The sequence below is a fragment of the Coptis chinensis genome, chromosome 7, assembly GCF_015680905.1.
Source record: "Coptis chinensis isolate HL-2020 chromosome 7, ASM1568090v1, whole genome shotgun sequence".
Lineage (NCBI taxonomy): Eukaryota > Viridiplantae > Streptophyta > Magnoliopsida > Ranunculales > Ranunculaceae > Coptis > Coptis chinensis.
The window spans coordinates 30343846-30369911 of record NC_141462.1 but is presented as its reverse complement, the minus strand read 5'-3'; the positions used below and the strand labels follow the sequence as shown (position 1 = coordinate 30369911).

The 26066-nt window shown below is 36.8% G+C and overlaps 1 protein-coding gene across 1 annotated transcript; it reads left to right on the top strand.

The window, feature by feature from the left end:
• Positions 1-1824: 1824 nt before the first annotated feature.
• On the top strand, positions 1825-25973 carry LOC147487076 (exonuclease V, chloroplastic-like). The gene is made up of 7 exons (XM_086571538.1): positions 1825-2111; positions 2192-2296; positions 3482-3603; positions 4154-4303; positions 4449-4602; positions 15911-15987; positions 25429-25973. Exons 1-7 carry the CDS (start codon positions 1830-1832, stop codon positions 25640-25642), a joined length of 1104 nt encoding a protein of 367 aa, XP_086427664.1. The 5' UTR covers positions 1825-1829; the 3' UTR covers positions 25643-25973.
• The last annotated feature ends 93 nt before the right edge of the window (positions 25974-26066 follow it).

Below are 26066 nucleotides of genomic sequence, written 5' to 3'. Positions count from 1 at the left end.
CAATATGGGTTATCCAACTCGAGCAACATGAGATAAACTGGAAGAGGAACTATAAACTTAATAAAAAATCTAATTGACGGATCAAATTTGGATCGGCATCAATTGAAGCCTTCATGTCATTAAACAAATTAAGAATATTTGATATATTGTGTCATGTGTTCACATGAATCAATAGTTTGTTTGGTAAATGCCTCCAACAACTCACTCGTATTCAGGGGAGTATACCTGGAAAAGAAAAGAAAAAGAAACCAAAATGAAGCAGCTTTATATAATCCATTTAGCCACTTTAATGCCATGGCAACATGAAATCATGCATTTATGAAAAATTTCAGCGATTTACCTTGTCGAAATTGAAGGTTATAGGGAAAAAAAATGCTGACTTGATTGAACCTCCTAGAACGATGATTCTTTGTCATTGTTCAAACAATTACTCCTTGCAGAAACGTATAAAGGATAGAATTCGATGGAGGCAAACCACCTAGCCGGTTAGCCATTAGGCTATTTTTATAGAACATCATAACTGTATTCCACAAAACTGGAATTTGTTAAACTCATATCTTAATATTAATTGTGGTGGAAAGCAAACTAAATTTAGGCCCTAGAATTTTATCTGTATAAATGGATTCCAAAATGATCACTTCATGAAAAATTAGCAACAACAACAACAAACATTGGGGTGTTTGATCTACCGAAATAATCATGGTATTAAGTTTCCAATTGCTCTTGTTCTGTTGGCTTTGTGTGGGTGTTGTTCCTTGGTATCTAGTACTCAAACCTTAGACAAAGTATATGTTTATGTGCAAAACAAATTACCTTCAGATAAATCGCTAGACATCCAATGCAAATCAAAGAATGATGATCTTGGCGCACATACAATACAACATACAGGATTGTTAAGAAGAAGAAAAGTTTTGATTGAATCGATTTCAAAACCCCAAAAACACAAAATGAAAAAAGAAAAAAATTTACAAATCATTGAACTGGCAAATTGTGAAAATAAATTTTGTTGATTATATTGCTTCCTTCTTCGTCCGTCAATGAAAGCTGTTCAATTTTGTTTTTTAGATGGCAATGAGAGATGAGAGAGAGGGTTTTTCTTTTGGACTTTTTTTTTTTATTTTTCTCTTATCTATCGGGCGAACAATTCAAAAGAAAATGACGTGGATTTCAACTTTCTATGCCAAACAATGACGTGTCCACATTAGACTAAAAAGGGGGTTGACGTGGCTTCATGGGAGCATTCTCAACTACTCAGTATTAATGGTCTTTGATGGATAGCCTAATTATAATGCAAAGGTATTAATTGGACTGCCTAATTATATAGAGTTTGCATATTTAGAATAACCGTAATGATAGAAATCCTTTTCGTTTGGTAAACAATCTCATTAAATCCACAAAATTTTGTTTCCTTCATTAGGACATTTAATCCAAGGCCCAAAATATCGATATCGATGAATATATCGGTGTACCCAAAAACCGATATATATCGGATATATCCATTTTTTTGGTGACCAGTCCAAACTATTTAAAATATCGGATATATCGGAAATATCGGAAACATATCGGAAATATATTGGAAATATCGGATTTATATTAAAAAATGGTCAAAAAGTCAACTGATATATATCGATTATATCGGAAATATCGATTATATCAGCGATATAAAGTTTCATATCGGAAATTCCGATATATATCGGAAAAAAAGGGTTCAATATTCAGTGGATATATGTCAAAAATATCGATATCGGGTACCAATTTACCGAGATATATCGGCGATATTTTGGGCCTTCATTTAATCCAAACGGGCCCGGGTCAGTACATACATCAAAATGGGAGATGAAATAGCAGTTGAAATAGTGAGCGAAGAAGAAATGGCGCTAATAGAATCTGCCTTTCTTTTCGCTTCAAACAAATATTCATCACTCTCAATTCACTCTAATAGTAAATGGAGAACACTCTCTACTTGTTCTTCTAGAAGAAAAGAAGAAGATATTGAGGATATTGGAACTAGTCGTAGTAGTAGTAGTCAGAAAACAAGTAAAAAGTATGAATCATTACTTGATAGATTTCGGAGGAAACGTGCACTTTCTGTTACAGATATAGTTGCTTCGGTAATGTAACCTTTCTTTCGTTTATTGCTTTGTATGAAAGTATATGTAATGATTATATATATATTGTAATGAAAATTCAGGAATGGTGTGAAAAGAAAATGGAATATGGTCTTACTCGTGGAAAGCCAAAAGCTACTGATGCTATGAAAGCGGGTACGGATCGCCATGCTAAGCTTGAACAAGAGGTAATTATAATAAGTTTAATACATTATATATATATATATATATATATATATATATATACAAATAGTATAAGATTTTTGATAAAATTGCAAACTTAAAACACTATTTTTGACAAAGTTCCACATATTGGATTGAGCTAATTTTTTGTAGGGATATAATCCATGGTGGGTAGAATATATCTACAAAAAGTCAGCCACTAATTCATTGTTGAAATGCACTTTTTGATAGGATGTACAATAAGGATGTCATTATAAGGATGTCACTCTAGCCATATAATATATATATATATATATTGTTTTTATTTCTTATTCTAGTAATTTTAACAAATCTTTAACTAGAACTCTGAAAGTTGCATTATAAAAACCATTGGTGGCGAGTTTAGTTCTTTATGAGTTTTAGAAGCCTAAAAGGGTCATCGTTAGATGAATGTCATCTGAATTTTGACAGAAATAGTTATTAACAAAGGTAGACCAAAATTGGTCAGTTAGGTTTTTAAGTTGATAGTATTCAACTAAAACATAAGTTACTCTTGAATCAATATTGTTAGAACCTTCTCAATCATAAACAACGGTTCTTGTTCTTTGTAAAGTAACTTTTGTGTTGTAGTGTTTGTTGAGCTGCGCATAAAAATATGTAAGTCTTGGGGCCTCTCCACTTATCACCAGTTGGTTTAAGTTTGATGCTCATCTTCAATAGTGTTCCCACCTTAATAAGAACTGACTTATAATCTCTCCAAATGTTGATTCTAGAGTTGTAAGTGAAGAGTAACTCATAATCCTTAAAGAAATCATCCAGTTTTTATTCTAAGAGAGAGATTGTAATCTTTGTTGTCCATTCTGGATTTATGATGGCACCTATATAATTGCATTCTTGAAACTTTGGATGAATTTTGTACTTTGAGTGTGACCTCTTACTGCATTGTCATAAGATCTATGTACGGCATTGAAGTTTTACTTTTAGTTTTTAATAGGCCCAAATCTCACTTTCCACGGAGGAAACGGTAGTTTTTACTTTTTAACTATCAGAAAGAAAAGAACAATCAATCAATCAATTTTAGGAAAAGTAATTTTATGGTTTGTTTATTCTGCGATGTGTAATCTCTCTCTCTCCGTCTTTTTAAAGTAGGCTCTTTTTGGTGTTGATATGTATATCTGAAGTTTCTATTGTTGTGATGTATGGAGGAGCAGGTTATACAGAAGGTAGAAGTTCATGTCGAAGAGATAGAAGATTCTTGGGCCTTGAAGATAATTAATTTCATTGTTGGTGCAAATCAATTGTTATTTCAAGGATTAACCCGTGAGCTTCCTTTGTAAGTTTTTGTTTTCATTTTATAAATGATTTTCATTTGTGCTGTTCAAATCCATTTACTTGGTCACTTTTAGTATCGTATCTGATGTGTGCTGCAACTGCAATATCAGTAAGTTTGAATATTCTTATTTATATTTGGCCTCTTAAAAGATTGAGATTTTATGATTTGGATGATTAGCTGCTAATTTTAAGTTTGGTCCATAATATGGTGATGAGCTCCGCTCCTAGTTATGCCAATTTCTATTGGCGGAATACACTTAATTCCTCTGGTTTGTGATGCCCTTGAGGAAGTAAACAAATTATTTTGTACTGGATTTGAGTAGAGTCTTGTTTAGTTTAATAGAAACCTCGAGGGTTTACTCATCTTTTTGTTCAAAGTTATTTCTGCATTGTACGTCAGAATCTAAATTTTGTTGAAGACTTTGGGCAACAGTGAAACCAGCTTCTAGCCAAAATGAAAAGTAAAAAAAAGAACTGAGTTTTCTTAATCGTTGACTTTGCAGGAAGTGTTATTTACTTATCTTTAATAGATTGTACGTGTTTAATTTCAGATTTGGCTTTGTACAAGGTGTTTGGATGGTGGGAGTGATTGATGAAATCCGACTGCCTGCAACTGATTCTGTTTTAAGCCCTTTCTTAGTAGAAAATAAAACTCGTTACCAAGCTACACTTCCCGCTGAAGCGCAAAAAAGAAATGGAAAGTAAGCGGCTTCTCTTTCTTTCATCTACGTGTTCTTTCAGTATACTTTTATGGATTTTCATTCTCCTTAAAGCAATCTTATTAGGAGGATGTTATGAATTTATTGGAAGGTGAATGGTTACTTAGAATCATTTATCCTGTTGCAGGCTTCAGTTAATGTGCTACAAATATATCTGGGATAACATAGTTACCAATAGCTTCCCTACAAGCCCTTTTTATGTGTATTTTGGATTGAATGCTCAATATATTTTATCTGAAGAGGTTCAAGATCTTGCTGCTGCCTCAGGTTTTCCTGCAAAGGTACATATACCTCTTTATTTTTAGATTTTGAAATCTCTGCTTTTGCTAGATGATTCGTTCTTCCCCGATTGGTTTGAGAGATAAGGAAAACTGTTTGCTGAATAAACTACGTTCGCGGCTTAGTCGAGTGAGCTCCAAGAATGTCACTTGGTTGGTTTCCTTCTCACTGTCCTCAATCTCTCTTCTCTTCTTCTTTGCCAAACTCTCTCTCTCTCTCTCTCTCCACTGCTTTGTAGTATACTAGTGATTAAATTACGAGTCCGGATGGACGAGGGTATATATATATTTGAAAAGGTTAGAAATTTTGATACTTGTAAGTGGCCGCACGCTCACACGCAAAAAGGATTATTAATCTAAATATATTTCCTTTTGCATTAGCTGAACATTACCTTTTGAACCACGGTTAATCTTCTTCTTTTTCGTTTGTTCAAGGTCTATTAGGGAAACCTTTAAATGGTGTCTACCAAAAAACTTGATGCAGTTATACAAACGTGCATTATGAACTATGCAGTTTAATCGTTTTTAAAGTTCATCGACGTAAGAGAAATTAGTTATTGGTCGAAGTTTTAACTAGATACTGAAACTGATGTAGATTAAACTGGCGGAAGCTTTAGTTTATAAAATCTACTCTTGAATTAAACAAAACAACTAAAACTAAAACAAATTCTTTACTTCTCTCTGAAATATTCTTAATAACACAACTCTCCCTAAACCCTAATTACAAGCCCATTATTTATATCAATCCTAAAAACTATAAACCAATAGGAACACGACATGTGTCAACAACTAAAATAGAATAACTTAAACTAGTGGGCTCACGACCTATGGGCTTGACCATACTGATGTCCACATCACTCTCCCCAAGTTGAAAGAGTTTGTCCACAAACTACAATGGTGGTGCATTAGAAACGGGAAAAACTGATAAGGCTTCATGATGGAAATCTGGAACAGTGTCAGGTGGTTCCTCAGTAACCTCTCCAATATCGTCGTCTCCTTCTGTGAAGAAAACAGGGCGTTTCTTTTTCTTTGGGCATTCAGCAGCAATGTGGCCAATAACACCACACTCAAAACACTTCCTAGATGCAAAAAATGCACTGACAGCATAGTTGTCAACTCCTGAATCGTATCGGGAATCGATTTCCATTTTTATGGAATCGTAGATCGATATCGACTTCGTGAATCGTAAGATTCCAATTACGCTTTTAGTTTTATTAATATATATTATATTTTGTATATAAGTAGAACTGAAACAACTTAATACGTCAATATTTAGAGTTTGGACGATTTAAAAACTCTTACAAATAAATTGGGCCTAAATTTAATACACAGGCCTGCTTTTAATGGAATAATGGGCCATTTTAAAATAAGACATTTTTTGTTTTTTTTTTTTTTATCAAAGTTGGGTTGTTAACGGGGTCCCCTACCCCTTTATTGATAATAGAAGCTTATGTAGATGTTACAATCTCTCATACTCTCTTCCTATAACATCATTATCTATGATCTTGATTACATCATGTGATAAGGAATTTATACTAATGTCTACATATGCCTCATCAGGTATAGTACTCGCTAAAGAATCAGCTAACTTATTTGCTTCTCTGAAAATATGAACAATAGTGAATTCCTCGAATTCTGCCTCCATTCTTTTAATGCTCCTCATCATCTTGTTGGCCTCCCATGGAAAGACAGCTTTTTGTATGAATGATAGCGCATTTTGGGAATCTGTTTGTGCTCGCAGCTTTGTAACATTCCGCGCAATTGCTAGCTTTATTCCCTGCTCCAAGTAACTTCGACCAAGGCGATGTTGTTATATGTCGATTTACCTTTAGCTGCTGCCGTAACTCTCCCTCTGTCATCTCTAATTACAACTGCCCACGCTCCTTGATTCCCCTGTACCATACCGTCTGAGTTCAAATTTTGTACTCCTTCAGGCGCCCTTTCCCATCTACAGAACCTCTTGTTCTTCTTTACTCTGTCTACTTCCAAGTTCCACAACTCTGCAAACCTCTCCCTCTGGCCCATCCACCATCTTCACATTCATAGAGTTTAACTTCGTTTTTACATCACTGATCACATTGAATACGATGCCATCACCCACTTTGTTTCTCTGTTCAAAAATCCTCTGATTTCGCTCCCTCCAAATCCAATAGCAAAACCCATTAAACACTAATCTGAGCGCATCTTGTTTACAGCCACTTCCAGCTGCTGTGGTCGTTACCCATTTCACTTCTTCCTGCCAATTTGTCGATCTATTTCTTGAGTACCCACAAGCTGTCAACAGTTTGCTCCACACCTCTTGTGCGAAAGAGCAGTTAAAGAACAAGTGTTCCTCTGTCTCGACTTCCTGCCAACAAAAAATGCATGTATCATCTGTCACGACTTTCCTCTCCTTCATTCTTTGCAAAGTCTTCAGGCTCGTCTGAAGCACCATCCAAGTTATGAATGAATGCCTGGGAATTTTGTTTGTAAACCAAACAAGAGAGTGCCATTCTACGACCTGTTTTGTATTCCTTATACTATGGTACGTGTCTTTTAATGTAAACCCACCTCTATTTGACACAGTCCACACAATCTTGTCTTCCCCGCTGATAATGCTTACCTCCTCCTCCATTCTATCGAAGATATCAGTTGCTTGTACCCTAATGTGATTAGGTATACGCCACCTGCCATTCTCGATGAACACAGCTACCTTGCTTCCTAGATTACAGGTCGAGTCATATCTGAGTACTTGTGGGAACCTCTCCTTCAGAATCCCATCAGGATGCCATGGGTCTAACCAAAATGATGTATTCTCTCCATCTCCAATTTGATGCAGAGCAATATGTTTTGCTTCATCCCTCTCCTTCATGATGTTTCGCCAGCTCCATGAACAGTCATTTGCTATATTCATGCTCCAGAAATTCTTCCCCTTTATCGATTCTTATATACCCATTGAACCCAAATAAGTTTCATTCTTATTTATGATGTTCCATAAGTGTCTCATGTTAGCTGCATGATTCATTCTTGAAAGATCCCTCACTCCCAAAATTCTCCTTCTTCATACGGATAGCGATACTCTCCCCAACTGATGAAGGCATTTGACGCTGCACAATCTGCCCATTCCATAAGAAGTTCACATAGCTTATTAATCTTATCAATAATTCTCTGTGGTACAATAAAACACACGAGAACCAGTATACACTCAAGCTATTCAAAACTGATTTTATTAGTTGAACTCTTCCTGCATAAGATAAGAACTTCCCTTTCCAACTCTGAATTCTGTTAGTAACTTTTGTAATCAAAGGCAGGCAATCAGCTGAAGTTAACCTTGTTGTGATAGGCGGCATGCCCAGATATTTAACAGGGAGCTCACTTGCAGAGAAAGAGAGAATCTGCTGGATTGCCTCACAACTGCTTTGGTCCACCCCTGCAAAAAATACTTGACTCTTGTTCACATTGACTTCCAATCCATAACATTTTGTAAGAGTATCAATATTCTCTTTCAGACACTTTGCTGCATCAATATCTCCATAGATGAAAGCAATCGGATCATCCATAAAAGCCGGATGAGTTATGATAGGTTCTTGACATTTCGATGGAGCTTGTATCTTCCTTCCCTTACACTATGCATCATAATCTCGGAAGAACAAATCCATAACTAGCACAAAAAGATATGGTGACATGGGATCACCCCCGCCTTTATCCCTCTTCTTCCTTTGAAATACCCATAAGGTGTACCATTCAAAGATGGGAGTATGAAGGTGTCTCCACACACTCTTTAACCCACTATATAAACTTTCTTGGGATGCCTATTCTCTGCATTGCAAACTCCACTACCTCCCACCGACCAATCATAAGCCTTCTTAAGGTCTATCTTCTTGACATCTTGGCGGTGCCTTATCCCCTGTGGTAATTGTGTAGCGACTCATGGGATAAGAGGATGTTATCTTGTATAGCTCTGCCTGTAATAAATGCCGACTGATTTGGTTCCACCACCGGATGAATGAAACTCTTCATTCTGTTAGTCGATCTTACTAATACATTTGTACATCACTCCACAGCATGAGATAGGTCTATAATCAGTTAAGGACGAAGGGCTATGTACTTTAGGAATCAAGGTTATGCATGTAGAGTTTACTTCTTTTAACATCATACCTGATCTGAAGTAATTTTGGACGGCTAAAATGAAATCTGCAGATATAACTCTCCATGTAGCTTTAAAGAACATAGAAGAGAACCCATCACTTCCGGCTTTATCACTACCAATACTAGCTAGTGCCTCAAGAATCTCATCTCTGGATACATTCCTTTGCAAGTCTTCATAAATATTTGCCTCAATGCATTGCTTTGGTGTCATATCTTCAAACATTGAGAAATTAACCTCCTCCATACTCTCCGGACTGTATAGCTCCTTATAGAACTCCACACACTGCTCACCAATCTCATTGATGTCCTCCAGGATTGTACCTTCATCATTTGTAAGGCAAGTGATTTTGTTCGTATTTCTCCTTGCTTGAACAGTCTTGAAAAAATAATTTGTATTGTTGTCCCCCACTATGATGACTTGATCCCTCGACTTCTGTCTATGGAACCCCTCCTCTGCCACAGCCACTTTCACATATTCTTTGATCACTTCTCTCTCCCTCCTGATGAGAACAGTGTTCAATGGCTCATCTTGCAGCTCAGTTTGAATACTCAGCATCAATTCCTTCGTTTCAGCTGCCCTATTAACGACATTGCCTATTCTGTTTCTGTTCCATGCAATCAGTTCAGTTTTCACCATTTTTAGCCTCTTCATGAATATATACATGGGGTTACCCACGGCTGGACATGCCCATGCTTTCTCCACAATACTCATGAACCCTTCCTCTTTGACCCAGAAGTTAAAGAATCGAAAAGTTTTCTTCTGCGCATTCACTTACTTTATCGAGCATACAACCATTGCGTTATGGTCAGACACCACTCCTGGATTCAGGAACTCTGCCTCATAGTCCCCAAATAACCCAATCCATTCCGAATTAACCATTACTCTGTCAAATTTGCACCATAATCTCTTTTCTTGCCTATTATTCCATGTTAATAGATTGCCCTTGTACCGTATATCTACTACACCAGCCACTGTAACACAGCTAAGAAGATCTGCAAAATGATGTGGCCTCAATTCCGCTCCTCCTACTCTCTCTTGCGTGCTCAACACAGTATTAAAGTCTCCCAATATGATCCATGGCTTATTCATTGTCACAGCCTGTTGCATTAGAGTGTTCCACAGTTCTCTTCACTCGCGGATTATATTAGTGCTAGCATAAATGATAGTCACTACAAAATTCCTTCCCGTGAACTGTATTTACATCTACTGTTATGCATTGCAAGGTCTTCTCCATAATCACAGCAGAACATCTCCTTGCATCCCAACATACCCATATTTTACCCAAATCACTACATGCGTAATTATGCTCGATCTCCCATCCATTACAGCAGTTATACAGTACCTTGTGTAAGTTCTTTTCCTTAACTTTCGTCTCAACAATCCCCATTAATCCAACATCATACTTCTTTTTATTAAATCCCTCACTTCCCTTTGTTTAAAAAGGTTTATTAAGACCTCTCATATTCCAGCAGGCAAGATTTATCATTTAAAGGTATGGGATTTTATTGTACTCAAGGAAATAACATTCCTTTCTTTTGTGCTACTGACCTTATTCCCTACTTGTTTCGTAATATGCCTTCGATCTTCTTCATGTCCCCCATCAGGTGCCTTTGAACTGGAACCCTTTATTTCTGTCCTTCCATTCCCTTCATAAGTACCCTTTTGCGATGCTGTGCCCTTCACCACTCTGCTTTCAGCTCTGTGTTCACTCACTCTTGGCATAGTTATCATTTTTTCTTTCTCTGTTCTTGCCTTTATAGTGTGTCTTTTGTTTGGCACTTCCCACTCTTGCTCTCTTTCCTCACTTTGGCCTTCTTGAGTTTCATTGCTCTCTCTCACTTTCTCTTGTTTTTCAGTGATTTTGACGATAACATTTCTGCTTGTATTCTCATCCCCTGAGTTATCTTTCACCACCATACTCATGTCCTCTATCTTATCTTTTCCTATGTCTGCCTTCTTCCTAGCTCCATCTCTCTGCAGCCAGACCTCTTGCTTTTGTTCATTTCCTTGTTTAGCTTGCTTTGGGCACCTTAACTCAGTATGCCCAAAAACCTTGCAGCTCATACACCTCTGAGGCTTCCAGTTATATTCAAACGGTATTGTAAATGTGCGCTTCTGGTCCACAACGATTGGTAGCCCCTCTGGATAGGTACAGTCCGTATCTATCTCTACACAGACCCTCGCATACGCGGTCCGTGTCATGGACTCAGTTAGCTGATCAACAAACATTGGATTACCAATGACACTTGCCACTTGACTGAATCCCTCCTTGTTCCATAATTCCAATGGGAATTTCTTCATAATAACCCATATTGGTATTGTAGTGGGTTCTCGTAGCTTCCCTTCAAAAACAGCTTCCAAGGCCTTACAACAAACAGTTGGCTGGCAATATGAAACGATCCTATGTCCAGAACTGCTCGTCTATCTTCCTCTCTTTCAAATTCAAACGTATACATACTCTCCCCATACGTTCTCATGGTAAATTTCTTAACCTTCCATGTGCGTTGTACTATCTCCTTCACATAAGAAAAACCCAACCGTCTACCCACAAAACTCCCCACAATCAACTGCTCATATTTCTTGTTTTGATTCATGTAATGCGCAGACTTGACATGGAGTACTGGCTTCCCATTTACTATCGTCGTGGTATATACTCCAGTGTCTCTTGGCCAATGGATGCACGTCCCAGTATGTCTACCCATGAGCTCTTTCTCTCCCCATTTTTGGTCACTGCTGTCCCTTTATTCACTTCTTTTATCGCTGCTGCTGCTACCTTTGTCCCTAATACATCATCACTAGGAGCTCCTTTCTTGGCCTCTATGATATCATCCAGATTCACTACTTCTTCCACCTCGAATCTCCTTCAGCATTTTGCCCTTGTGTAGCACACATTCCAGCACCTCCTTTTTCTGCAGTCCTACTTCGATTCTGCGATCAGATTTTCATCAGATCCTATTTTTTCTCTATCGGTATCTCAGAACCACAGCTCCCACTCTAGTTACGTCCTAAACTTCCTATCATTGCTTTCTGCTTCCTGGATTCCCGAGCTATATCTAAAGCTAGATCGTCTATCCTGTTATATTTTCCAGACGTGGCTTTTGCACTTGCTTATCTTTTCTGGTACTTCTCCAGCGATCCCTCTCCATATTTCTTCAGAAGAACTGTCGTGATCAGATCCATGTCCTCCTCCTCACTCGAAGGTGTTTTGTTCTCAGATCCATCACCCTCATAAACGTCCCTAGCTGGTGTGCTAGGGTTTCCTAATCCTAAAACTCCCAACTCTCGTGTGTTTTTCATATTTTTTCTTAAATTTTTGTAAAAGGACTGAAATACCCCCAAGGTTTAAAATCTTATGTTGGTTTGGAGTTTGGATTATCTTGTTTAAAATAAGACATGGGTTAGGGCATTCATAAAGCGAGTATTAAAAGCAACTGGGCTTTAAAGTCTGGTCCATATTACTGCCCAATTGATGTCTCACTAAAAGTCTAAAACCCTATCTGTTGGAAAGAGAGCGAGAGAATCAAGCCGCCTTTAAAAGCAAAAATGAAGATAGAGGAAAGAGAAGAGAAGCCAGAAATTCCAAAGAAAAAAATAATAAGAGAAGCAAGAACAGAGTTGAAGAGATCGATTGAAGAATAGAGACATAAATCGAGAGATCGATCCTCCACTACTTCTTCTTCTCTTTTCTTCGATCATATATATTTGGGCAGATTTTATCGCACACTTTGAATCGTGGACCAGCGATTCTATTACGATTCCATACGATCCAACGAAATAAATCAATGATTTTTAGCAATTTTTCAGATATCCGAAGTCAATGCGATTTGCCTATATGTCCCTTTGTTTCTAATTGCAAATCGTAAGATTTTAACAACTATGACTGACAGTATGAATTGTAGTAGATGCCGTACTAACAGGTGATAGAGCAACAGAAGATGATGATGAATTGGATGACTTGTGGAGATCTTCTGACTTTCTAGCATAAGTAACTGCATTTGCCATGGTTTGAATATCAACAAAGGACAAATCAACTTGAATGCGTTTCTATAAGCCATTGACATATCTATGGACCTTGAATTCTTCGGTCTCAGTCATATTAAGGCGAGTGCATAGCAAATTGAAAGCTTCAGTGTATACTTGAACAGGAGACAAGTTTTGCCGCAAATTATGTAGGCGATTAAACAAATCATGCTCATAATTATTAGGAACAAACTCTTTCTGCAATGCTCATTTCATCTTGAACCAACGCAGACTACCAATTTCTTGCCCTTAATAAAATACCCCTTTGGTATTCATCCCACCATACCTGCTAAGATAACCCCTAATTTTGTAGCTACCAATCAAACACACTTTCAAATACTCTTGTATTCAAAAATCTTTTCAATTCGAGTCAACCAATCCACAAACACATCAAGATCCATCTTCCCATCAAACTTCAGTACATCAATCTTAATATCACCATGATTATTTTTTTCTAACAAACGAATTAAACGATCAACATTTTAAATCGGTAGGTACACGACGATTACCGGTTGTAGCGCATCGTCGCCACCGTCGGAAAAGAGAGAGTATCACTAGCATGTCGCCTGAGTGGTGATGGAGGAAATTGAGCTTGCCTAGCTTGCCAAGGGGGAACATGCTGATTATGAGGTGGCCGACCACCCCTGCCTCTAGTTGCACCATCATGACCACATCCTCTAGGAGCCATGCCATAACCAACACCCAAGTGGTTCGGCTGAATAAAAGGACCTTCCTGCATGTTATTTACTGGCGGTAGACCGTGTAGCTGATGTTGGCCCACAGGTTGCACTTGCGGTTGTACAATAACATGTTGTCTCTAAAGGGGAACAAAACGCTCCAATGGTTGGAGTTGTGGTAAACCTGGCACAGAATTAGGTCTTCCCCCACGTTGAGGAGGAATAACAACTGGAAGATTAAAAGGTTCACGAACTAATGGAGGAACCTCGACTGGATGGTCATGCTAGAGCCATTGTTCAACTCGTTTAAACTTCTTGTTGCAATCGATCGATGAAGACTGGGTGAGGAGTCGAGTGACTAGACCGAACATCAAAAGGATGCAGTGGTTGGTAATGGTCTGCAACCTGTTCTAGCAAGACAGTATCTGTGGGTGCTTGAATTATTGTAGCGTCTGGCGGGTGCGATGAAGTAGTGACAAGGTAGAGGCGAAATATCAGAAGTCCTGATAGGCGCACCACTTCAAAACCCTGTGGCGTTGGAGCAGTCTGTAACCTAGAAAATTCTTGTTGAGGATAGCTTGGCATAGATGTATATCCCAGATTAGGGTTAGGCACATACTGTGGCACAGATTGATACTGACTAGGATTCCAAGACTGATAATAAGGAGAATAACCCTGAGACATCATCTGCTGCTGATAGAGATATGGATAATAGCCGAATGGCATAGAAACTGGCGGTGTCTGAAAACTTTGAGAAGGCGCAATTAATAGCGGAACCTGTGACGGCTGTTGAAAAGGTAAATTAACTTCTGGAGAAACGCTAGAATTTTGTTGTTGGGCTGCTAGAAGCGCATTCAAGGCTTCTTGCATAGCTTCAAATTTTCTTCTAGGTGTTCCATCTCTGGTTTCTTGATATACGGCATAAAAATTAAAACTTTGATCTTGAAAGAAGACAAAGACAGGAGATTAAGTTTCGGGTAAATAGTAATGCGTGAATAGTGTTCCCGATGAACAGTGTTTCGTGAACAGTAACACGAAAAATTAAAACGAATAAGAAAAAAGAAAATTGGATTTTACTCAGGAACGATTCGTGCTCTGATACCAAATGATGTAGATTAAACTGGCGGAAGCTTCAGTTTATCAAATCTACTCTTGAATTAAACAAAACAACTAAAACTAAAACAAATATTTATTTCTCTCTGAAATATTTTTAATAACACAACTCTCCCTGAATCCTAATTACAAGCCCATTATTTATACTAATCCTAAAAACTATAAACTAATAGGAACACGACATGTGTCAACAACTAAAATAGAATAACTTAAACTAGTAGGCTCGCGACCCATGGGCTTGACCATACTGATGTCCGCATCAGAAACAGTTAAAAAAAAGTATGAAACTAACCATGTCTCCATCTCCATTTTCATATCAAGCATCTCATACCGATTATCGATAAACAATCTGACAACATAAGTAATCAAGTGATAAGTACTAAAACAAAAGATGAGGATAACTCCATAAACTATCATCAGTAGATTTATGTTCAAAGCAGAGAAAGGAAGGGTGTGGGCTGGTCAAGACCTTGTTGAAGAATTTGAGAGTGTTCATGTTAAGAGAACATCTAAAGAGAATTCATCCCAGGTTCTTGCTTTCTCAAGTGATCTCTCTTACAAGCCTTGAGCTTTTGTTTGACTGTATTACTTCTTGAGTTTTGAGTAGGACAAGAAGTATGTATCTTTGTAATTTATGAATTTTAGCAGGTAAAATGAAGAAATAAAATAAGAGTCACCAGTGATGGAGACTCAATTATATAGAAGACACATAAATATTAGCCTCTGATTTTGCCTCACATTGATTTAGAATACACCGTCGTTTTACTCTTACTAGAGCAAATTTCAAATTGTCCTTGTGACTTCTGTTATTTATAAACCTTTCACTCCTTCCTTTTCCATTTCTTACACTTGTTCAAATTGTTGGTTTTATGTTGTTTTTCTTCTTGCCATTTGTGTTCCCCACTCTGCTAATTCATTAGAGCCTTGATTTACGTCATTCATTAAACAGGCATGCACCATCTCCATTCCTCTTTCTTCAGAATGGGGTGGGTAGTCACCAGAAAAAAAAGAAGTAATGGGGAAGTTATCCACTTATCCTTGAAAGAGGATAGGACTTCAATGTTGTCTTTCCAATGTGTATGCAAAAGCATTACATCTTTAAAACTATGTGAACTATATAGTGAAGACCAAAGACCATAAGGGATCCAAACATGGAAAACGGATTGCAGAGTAAGCAAATGTCTATCCAAAGTTGACGCTAGCAAATATTACATATTAAACTTATTTCTGCTTGATCAAGAGCACATTCCTTTTAATTTTCTCAGCCTAGCTTACCACATGTCATTTTTTATTTTCTTTCTATCAAGTATTATCGGCTTACTTGATTCCTATTGGTTTTCTCATCTCAGTTAATCTTTGTGTATATGTGCAGACCCTTGATGATTTGGTGGTATACTATATGAATACATGTTCCACGCTATCTACTGCTCGGGATGAGCTTCTTATAAGGTTATACACATTTCTTGATCTAAAGTAATTTCTTACTCGTCAGTCACATTTTAGCAGCCTACTGACATGCGACATGTATTAAGAAATTCGCACCTTGAAATTATCTCAAGCACAATCTACCGTATTTGAGTATATAAAGTGGAATCAAAATTATGAAAATCGATTCCATAAGCTAACTGTTTCGGCAATAACCTGCTTCAACACAACGAGAGCAAATGATAAAGAACGCACTAAGAAAGAAAAATTTGATGTTGGGAGAGATGAAACTGAACCAAGACAATGACTGCCTACGTACTCAAGATCTATTCTCTAGGGATCAAGTTTCAACGTAGTTCACATTATGAGAAAAAATAGTTTTTATATGAATGAAGAGGTTGAGTCCTAATAACACTGTGTTTGTTTGTATCACAAGATTTGTTATCTCTTTGAACTTTTATCCTTATCTTTCTACAATAAAGAACCTGGACATATTTATAAATAGACCAGTTATTGGGTGTAGCTAGGATTAAGCCCTTAGGTTTAATTGATTTGGGCTGGATTCGTGGGCTTAATGAGGTACACAGTGGGGGTCTATACATTGCCCTCTCTTTGGTGGATGGGCAAAGCCCATGTGGCAAAGAAGTTAATATAGAAAAAAGAATGGAAGAATATCGATTTAAAAGAAAAAAAATAAAATAGACAAAATGTTACCAAGTATTGGCATGCGTAACCTCATTGTCAAAGGCGACAGTAGGCGGTGACAGGAGGCGAAAATTATTGGTCACCAAAGACAAAAATAATTAGCGAAAATTATTGGCAGAAATAATTGGCGAAAATTATTGGCGGAAGTTTATTGGCCGAAATTTATTGATGGAAATTATTACCGGAAGTTTATTGGCGGAAATTATTAGTGGAAATTATTGGGATGAAATAACAATGCAAGAGTGTATAAAATTTTGGCAAATAAATGGTTGAAAGGAAAACGAATTAGAAGTAGTGTGTACTTGTTATATTGTAAAAGTAGAGAAAGAATGAGTGGAAGGAAAAGTTCGAAAAAAGACAAACTAAAAAGAAATATTAAAAGTAATAAATCTTAAAAAGTGTTGTCATGTGTTGTGTTGACTATTTGGTTTATTTGAAAAAGTAAGTGAACAAATATGTATAAGGAATGGTAAGGCCAGCCTTTGTTATTGATTTTCTAAAATTTTGTAAGGAGTAGGACCGGCTTAAAAAGAGAAGTGGTTTGTTATAAAAGTAGTGAGAAAGTAATGTGGACCACAGTATCCTATTTGGAAAATATTTGTGCAAGTAAAACAAACAGTAGGACCGGCTTATAATAGATTTTTCATGTGTTGGGCTAATATGATGAGTTAAGGAACTAGTGGTGGTAGGACCGGCTAAGAGTGAGGTTAAAAATGAGTAGGACCAGCCAATAAATTTGTTTCAGGGTGTACTCTTGTTTGACCGGCCTTGGTAAGTAAAAGTCAAATAGTTTAATAGGATGAAAGTATGGTTGCATAAAAGTAGAATAGCAGTAGGACCACTGAAAAAGTTTAAGTTCTAAACTACTAATAAAATAAAAAGGAATTGGTATTGGTATTGATAGAACCGGCTTTTCAAATAAAATAATTTTGCTGGAAGAGGAGTTATTCTATAAGACTGGCTAATTGATAAAATAGATGAAGAGTTAATAAGATGGATTAAGGCAAAAGAATGAAAAGATTGCCCATGTGAAAGTGTAGGGCTGGCTTTACCAGGTGAATCTCTTGACTCAATTTGAAGTAGAAGTCGGTAAAACTTTGTGTTAGTACTGAAGATGAAATATTTATATTGGCAATAAAAACAAGGGAGTTAATGTATGAGAGGTGGTTTTCACGGTCAAAAATCCTAATGCACAAGGGAATAGTACTTAGAATCCTTGTTTAATTAAAATATCATAAAACACTATAAACACAACACGCCAGATGAGGTTGGAGAAACAAATTAAATAGAAAGAAAGAGAATAAAATTGAGAACGAAACTGGTGAGAAGGATTCTTATTATTATTGTTATTTGTTTTGTGTTGATTTTGCAATTTGGAAGCAAAAATTTGAAACGGTATTGGCGAGAATTCAACTTTATCGAAGATGGACCAAGACAAAAGGTAATCTATACATACGAGGTCAACCAAGAAAGGCTCCAATAAAAAGAGATGAAGAAACGTTTTGTATTACAAGAATTCAACGTGGATGGTGTTAAAAGTGTTATACAAAAACCAAAGAAGATGAAGTAATAACAACATGGCACCAATTATCTTATGGGTTGAAATTTCCCTTGGATAATACCGTTGCAAGGATTTTAGAATGGTGGCATGTTACACCTGCACAAATGTCAGTTCCGTTTTGGTTAATAGTCTCAAGGATGCGAAGATTACAATTACTGTACAAACGAAGATTTGGGTGTCAAGAGCTTTTATTTTATGGCCAAATCTTGATACCATTATTTCTTCAATCAGAGCTTTACTGAAGAAATAATGGTATCAAGATTTGGCCATAAAATAAAAGCTCTTGACACCCAAATCTTCGTCCGTAATTGTAATAACGGAAATCTAGAAATTGGGCTCTAGACATTTTCTTTAGTGTGTTTTTTGTTTAGAGAAAGACCAATATTATCTTTTGATTCTACTCTAATTTTAACAACACGTCACTTTTTGGGTGTATTAACTATTTTTAAAACTTCTTATTTCTCCTTTTTACCCTTTTATTTGTAACTGTCAATTTCTTCCACAAATAAATAATACAAAAATCTAATGTGCGCAGGCTGTACGTCTGTGTGTCAATCGAGGCCACTCATCATGCACCCATGCAAGGATGCGTGTGTATTGCTCCAAGATGTACTGCAATCAAATAATATAATTGTCTTATAAAAAAAAAACCATTTGTCTTTTCACAATTTCACAATTTGAATTACATCAAGCTTAAACATGTTATTCAAAATTATCAGAGATGCATTTTAAATTGTTAAAGCTGTATTGAAATTAGTTGTAATCAACATACATTTTTTCCGTTTTTGAAGTTGATGTTTTCCACATTGTTTTGGTCTCTCCAGAAATTCATCTCACTTTTAATTGGAATTTTGTAGATTTCGGATGAATTTTAGTTATTTTGATTAACCCACTACTCTTTTGGTAACTAATTTAGTACGTAGTTTTTTTTTTTGTTGGTAGTTGGTTTTTTTAGTTGGGACTAATAAAAGACAGATGTCAAATTTTAGTTTTTATGGAGGAAAAACAAAAAAAAGTTTGCTATTTCCTCTAAACTTAAAAAAAAATTTATGTCCCATGTACCTATATACCCAATTGTCCTCAGAACGAAATGACATCTCTTGAGTGTAACATGCCACCATTCTAAGATCCTTGCAACGGTATTATCCAAGGGAAATTTCAACCCATAAGATAATTGGTGCCATGTTGCTATTACTTCATTTTCTTTGGTTTTTTGTAAAGCACTTTTAACACCATCCACGTTGAATTCTTGTAATACAAAATGTTTCTCTATCTCTTTTATTGGAGCCTTCCTTGGTTGACCTCGTATGTATAGATTACCTTTTGTCTTGGTCCATATTCGTTGAAGTTGAATTCTTGCTATTACTGTTTCAAAATTTCGCTTCCAAATTACAAAATCAACACAAAACAAAATAACAATAATAATAATAATAATCCTTCTCACCAATTTCGTTCTCAATTTTATTCTCTTTCTTTCTATTTAATTTGTTTCTCCAACCTCATCTGGCGCGTTGTATTTATAGTGGCTTCTGATATTTTAATTAAACAAGGATTCTAAGTACTATTCCCTTGTGCATTACGACTCTTGACCATGAAAACCGCCTCTCATACATTAACTCCCTTGTTTTTATTGCCGATATAAATATTTCAACTTCAGTACTAACACAAAGTTTTACCGACTTCTACTTCAAATTGAGTCAAGAGATTCACCTAGTAATGCTGGCCTACACTTTCACATGGGCAATCTTTTCATTCTTTAGCCTTAAGCCATCTTATTAACTCTTCATCTATTTTATCAATTAACCATGGTCTTATAGAATAACTCCTCTTCCAGCAAAATTATTTTATTTGAAAAGCCGGTCCTATCAATACCAATTCCTATTTATTTTATTAGTAGTTTAGAACTCCAACTTTTTCAGTGGTCCTACTGCTATTCTACTTTTATGCAGCCATACTTACATCCTATTAAACTATTTGACTTTTACTTACCAAGGCTGGTCAAACAAGAGTAGACCCTGAAACAAATTTACTGGCTGGTCCTACTCCATTTTAACCTCACTCTTAGCCGATTCTACTACCACCAGTTCCTTAACTCATTATGTTAGCCTAACACATGAAAAATCTATTATTAGCCGGTCCTACTGCTTGTTTTACTTGCACAAATATTTTCCAAATAGGATACTGTGGTCTGCAATACTTTCTCACTACCTTTATAACAAACCACTTCTCTCTTTAAGCCGGTCCCACTCCTTACAAAATTTTAGAAAATCAATAACAAAGGCCGGCCTTACCATTCCTTATACATGTTTGTTCTTTTACTTTTTCAAACAAACCAAATAGCCAACACATGACAACACTTTTTAATATCTATTACTTTTAATATTTCTTTTCAGTTTTGTCTTTTTTCCAACTCTTCCTACCACTCATTCTCTCTCCATTTTTACAATATATCAAGTACAAACTATTTCCTTTTCCTTTCAACCACTTATTTGCCAAAGCTTTATACACTCTTGTTTTGTTATTTCATCCCAATAACTTTCGCCAATCATTTTCGCTAATTATTTCAACCAATAATTTTCGCTAATTATTTCTGTCTCCTGTCCCAGTAGTTTTTGCTTCCTGTCACCGCCTAGTGTCGTCTTTGACAATTGAGATTACACACACCAATACTTAGTGACATTTATTTTATTCTTTTAAACCGATGTTCTTCCATTCTTTTTTTTATATTAACTTTTTTGCCACATGGGCTTTGCCCATCCACCAAAGGGAGGGCAATGTATAGACCCCCACTTTGTGGCTCATTAAGCCTATGAATCCAGCCAAAATCAATTAAGCCCAAGGGCTTAATCCTAGCTACACACAATAACTGGTCTATTTATGGATATGTCCAAGTTCATTATTGTAGAAAGATAAAGATAGAAGTTCAAAGAGATAACAATTCTTGTGACACAAACAAACACAGTCCTCTTAGGACTCAACCTCTTCATTCATATAAAAACTATTTTTTCTCATAGTGTGAACTACGTTAAAACTTGATCCCTAGATAATAGATCTTAGGTACGTAGGCAACCATTATCTTGGTTTAGTTTCATCTCTCCCAACATCAAATTTCCTCTGTTCTTAGTGCATTCTTTATCATTTGCTCTCGTTGTGTTGAAGCAGGTTATTGCCAAAACATCTGTCACAACCAAATTTAAACTGGTCCGACACATATTTTGTTGATGAAGATAATCCATTTTTCACACAACGCCACAAATAATACGTAACCAGCAAGAAAGATAAATAGAACAAGACACAAACTTTATCGTGGTTCGGTAAAAAAAGATGCCTACATCCACACTGATCTTCATTAATGGTGTTTAATTTCTAGTTGGTTACAAGAGTTGAGATCTCCCTTGAGAATGATGGTCTTTTTCTGTACAAGATGAGAGTGTGTGTGAGCTAAGAAGGCCTCTTCTTTTTTTGTATTGAGCGTGTCTCCTTCTCTTTAGAATGGGGCTCTTATCCTTTCGGGAATAAGGAATCAGTTCCCTTATTTTATGGCCAAATCCCATGATTTATGCTTCCATTTTATCTCTTAGGATGATGCACTTGGGTCCATAAGCTACCACGTGGCACCTATAAAAAGGGGTCCACATATAGCCCCCTTCTCGGATGCTTGAGTTATTCATGATTCGAGTGTTCGAGAATACCCAATGTGTTGATGGTAGCTTCTGAATTCGCTGGCCACTGAGTAGTTCATATGAAATATGTTGTAAGACCATCAGCTTGTTTGTTATAAGCCTGTTAGCCCCCAATCTTGATATGCCAGTGAACTTATTAGAAGTTCGAGCTAACTGTTTCTGATAAAGAGTTCTCATTGGAGAGTGCAAGGATTAGGAGTCACTTCTGTGTACCCGTGCGGCATAGAAGGCATCTCAGCTTAGATCCATATGTGCCTTTAGCGATGTGGGTGAGTCATAGCCCATAACTTCATGTGAGCCCGCGCAGAGTAAAAAGGGGCGTCTCCGGTTAGACCCCGTATACCTTTAGGGGAGTGGGCAAGTCGTGAGCCCGGAGCCCTCTGTGAACCCATGGGGGCATAGGAGGTGTATGTGGTTAGACCCTCAGTGCTTTGACAACATAAGCGAGTCTTGTGGCTAGAGCGCCATGTTAGCCTAGGGAGTAGAAGTTGACATGGCTTCTCTGTTTTGCAACATAGAGAAGTCCAATAGATATATGCACTTGTATGCCCAATTGCGTAGAGGCATAATGAATTAATCCTTGAGACTTTGCAAAATTGTTTCAAACCCAACAAAATACGAATAAGCATATTCTCTGGTCACGCAATACTGGTGCAATTGGAAATCGGCAATTAGCCCCCGAGTAATAATTCAACCTCTAGTTAGATCATTGTGTTACACCTCGTCCTGAGTTGGGTGCTTGCTTGGACTGGTAAATATAATAAAACTAAAATGACAGAACATGCGGTTCTGTATGGCTTGGTCATGTATATGCTGACCGGAAGTGAACCTGAGATTTCACATAATCAAAAATGAATTAGGCCAATCCTAAAAATCTTCATTGAAACAACATGCATGGTAGCATTAGTGCAAAGAGTGTGTCCCAGAGTGCCAGACTACATCTTCAAAAGTTTCATTGAAAAGATAGCCAATGAGGTGGTATCATATTAATAACTTCACTAAGAATAGTTTAAAACAATTCCCACGGTCAAAATTGATAGTCATAACTACTAACTTAAACCAATTAAGTTATGCAAACAAAGTGAATCAGTGCTCCATGTTCCACACTATAGTAGATAAAAGATTAATTAAAAATAAAAAAAACTTATCTGATTTGATTGAAATTTGAGTCTTGGTTGATCGCAACGTATAAGTTACTGATGAAGAAAGCATATCAATTTGATGTAGCGGATCGAAATTGATTGTAGTGGGTTGGTCTGCCACGATTTGTGGTTGTGATCGCCACCACTCCTTTTTGTTTGTTTGCATTTAGCGCAAGATACTAACAAGTGGATATTCATAGCGGTAGCCGGTACTAGATCATCCTATCATCCATTTTTCCTGTTTTGAAAAAGATTCTTCAATTTGAATTGGATATCCCCAAATTAAGATCGTCTGTATTGTGTAAAGAACAATGACTTTTTGCTAGATCCCCACAGACGGCGCCACTTATGTTTCGGCAATAACCTGTTTCAACACAACGAGAGCAAATAATAAATAACGTACTAAGAAACATAGGAAATTTGATGTTGGGAGAGATGAAACTAAACCAAGATAATGGCTGCCTATGTAGCCAAGATCTATTCTCTAGGGATCAAGTTTCAACGTAGTTCACACTATGAGAAAAAATAGTTTTTATATGAATGAAGAGGTTGAGTCCTAAGAGGACTGTGTTTGTTTGTGTCACAAGAATTGTTATCTCTTTGAATTTCTATCCTTATCTTTCTACAATAATGAACTTGGACAAATCCATAAATATACCAGTTATTGGGTATAGCTAGGATTAAGCCCTTGGGCTGGATTCGTGGGCTTAATGAACCACAAAGTGGGGGTCTACACTAACTAACATGCTATCAATTTGATTAAAACAATTGCAATGCCCTGGTTGTTCTTTTGGGTGATGTTTGGTTATATGTAGCATTCATGAGTCTGATATATGATGTATTGGAGTTTCCGTAGTTCCTTTTGACCATGTAAGGCAGAAGAGAAGGAGATGCAGAGGCGTTTGCTCGAACAGTTCTTTTTCCTATTGTCATTGAGTCACGAATATTTGTGATCAAGATTTAGGTTTAGAATGAAGTATCCCATGTAAAACATTTTTCGGTAAGAAGGAGAAGATAATAAGAAATCAACACGAGAAAATGAGGTTTCTTGGTGATAATGAAGTTTCCTTGGTGATGAGGAATTCTTATGGTGACCGGTGAAAGATGTACTTTGTGTGTAAGAAAGTTGGTTTTCAGGTTGAGGTATATCATTGAGTTCTGAAAAAGTGAAGATTGAAAGAGAAATCTGAAAAAAAGGGATTAAAGTGCTTTTAAGATCGATCGAAAAATGCCAGAGATAAACGAAATAACTAGATACTGGCCGAAAAATATAAATGTTAACTGAGATGTAGAATTAGGGTTTTGGGAGTATATGAAGATGGCACTATTTAGAGTGGGTTCTCTCACTTCTCTGGAAAGTTCTAGAAAGCTTCAACTAGATCTATTGTAGGCTATATATGGTCGGTTACATTGCTCAAATACTAAGAAAACTCGGACAAGAAAGTAACACATCATCAATCCATTTTGATCTCGTCCAATTGACTGTAGACATCTGTCTCATTCTCAGCCATTGATTATCACCATTTAGCTACATATTTAGTCTGATATCTCCAATTTTCGAATAAGAACGCCTAAGATGTTGCAAGTGAGATCCCTGAATAGTGCCCCCAACCCTGCTCTTCTTGGATTGCCCATGGATGAGCCGCCTGTATTAATCTTTAAGGTACCTGCAGGTGGAGCATATGAGTAACACTCAAGTGGCCCAAAAGAGGCCTATTAATTTTTTCGGTCTAGCTAAACCGATCTGGGTGAATGTGACTTTTTACCATATTAATCCAACTGGTGTTGCTAGCCATTGACGCTACACAATATTATTGTTATTATTGTTTTAGGATAAAACCTCCACTGGTTATGGTCTTTGCCAAAATTGTTATGGCACAGTATGCCTAAAACTTTGACAGGTTTCTTTAAGCAATTGGTTCAATTTCTTGTAAATGCGGGTAGCTTTCTGCTTGAAAATGTTTTCAACGTTACATGTTCTACGAAGAAAGAAGTCCGAGTTGCAAAACTCGTTGCAGTCTAATTTCTTAGGTGGGTGTTGCTGTGTTAGGTTATGATGTATGTGATATATTGGGACTTCGGGAGTAACATACCTAAGTCTAAGGTGATATGCCGCTTGACAGTTGTTTTGTGTTAGACATGCTTGAAGTTAGACATATCGTCGTACAATTAAAATAATTAGTGATGTAAAGTACATGTAGTATTTTCAATCCCCTTGGTTATGAGCACTGCCAAGTAAGAATTTCAGAATTATCCAGTTGGCGATAAGTATACCTTTAAAGAGCATCTATGTGGTAGTTGTATCTTACAAATCTCTTCTGATTAAAATAGTTCCAAGGCTTTATGTCCTAATCTGCTGCTGCTTTTGGTGCAGATATGAATTCCAAGGAGATCATTCATTACTGGGGGAGGAGAAATTTGCATATGATAATGCTTGGCTCTTGAGTCAGTTAAAGTGCTCTCTTGACTTCTGGTTTGGGGAACGACAAGCCAGTTATGTCTCAAAGAAGGAAAGATGGAAATGTCGATTTTGTAACTTTGCTCCCATTTGTCCCAACGCCTCCATGCAGAGTACAAAGAGCGAGTGATATCTGTTAGAAATTCAGAATATAAGCTGCTGCACGTAATAATTGTCGTGGCCATGGAATATCCAAACTTCAAGATTACAGGTGGTACAAGTTGATTGGGGGTTGAAGCTGAAGTCGGCATGTCATCTGTCTGTTGGCAATTTTGCCAGATTGTGATTATTGTTGTATCTTCTTGTTAATGTGCAGAACATGATGCGAACTGCACTTTCGCTGTGTAAAGAGATGACTTTTGTAACAAAATTTTAAAATGACTAATTATTGGTTACTGTTCAAAACACAAAATAAAGATTTCAATATAAACAGGAAGTCCTTTATGGATCTCTTTGTTCCAGTACTTGCATCTTAAATTCTTAATGCAGACGCTCAGCTGGGATTTCGAAACCACTTTTGTTTGATTTTGATCTCATTCAAAAGTTGTACGTCT

What these genes read in the sequence shown, in the direction of transcription:
- LOC147487076 (XM_086571538.1), top strand. Translation starts at nt 1,830, where the DNA reads ATGGGAGATGAAATAGCAGTTGAAATAGTGAGCGAAGAAGAAATGGCG. An exon ending in TTACAGATATAGTTGCTTCG is followed by an intron (nt 2,112 to 2,191) that starts GTAATGTAACCT and finishes ATGAAAATTCAG; the next exon opens with GAATGGTGTGAAAAGAAAAT. An exon ending in CGGGATGAGCTTCTTATAAG is followed by an intron (nt 15,988 to 25,428) that starts GTTATACACATT and finishes CTTTTGGTGCAG; the next exon opens with ATATGAATTCCAAGGAGATC.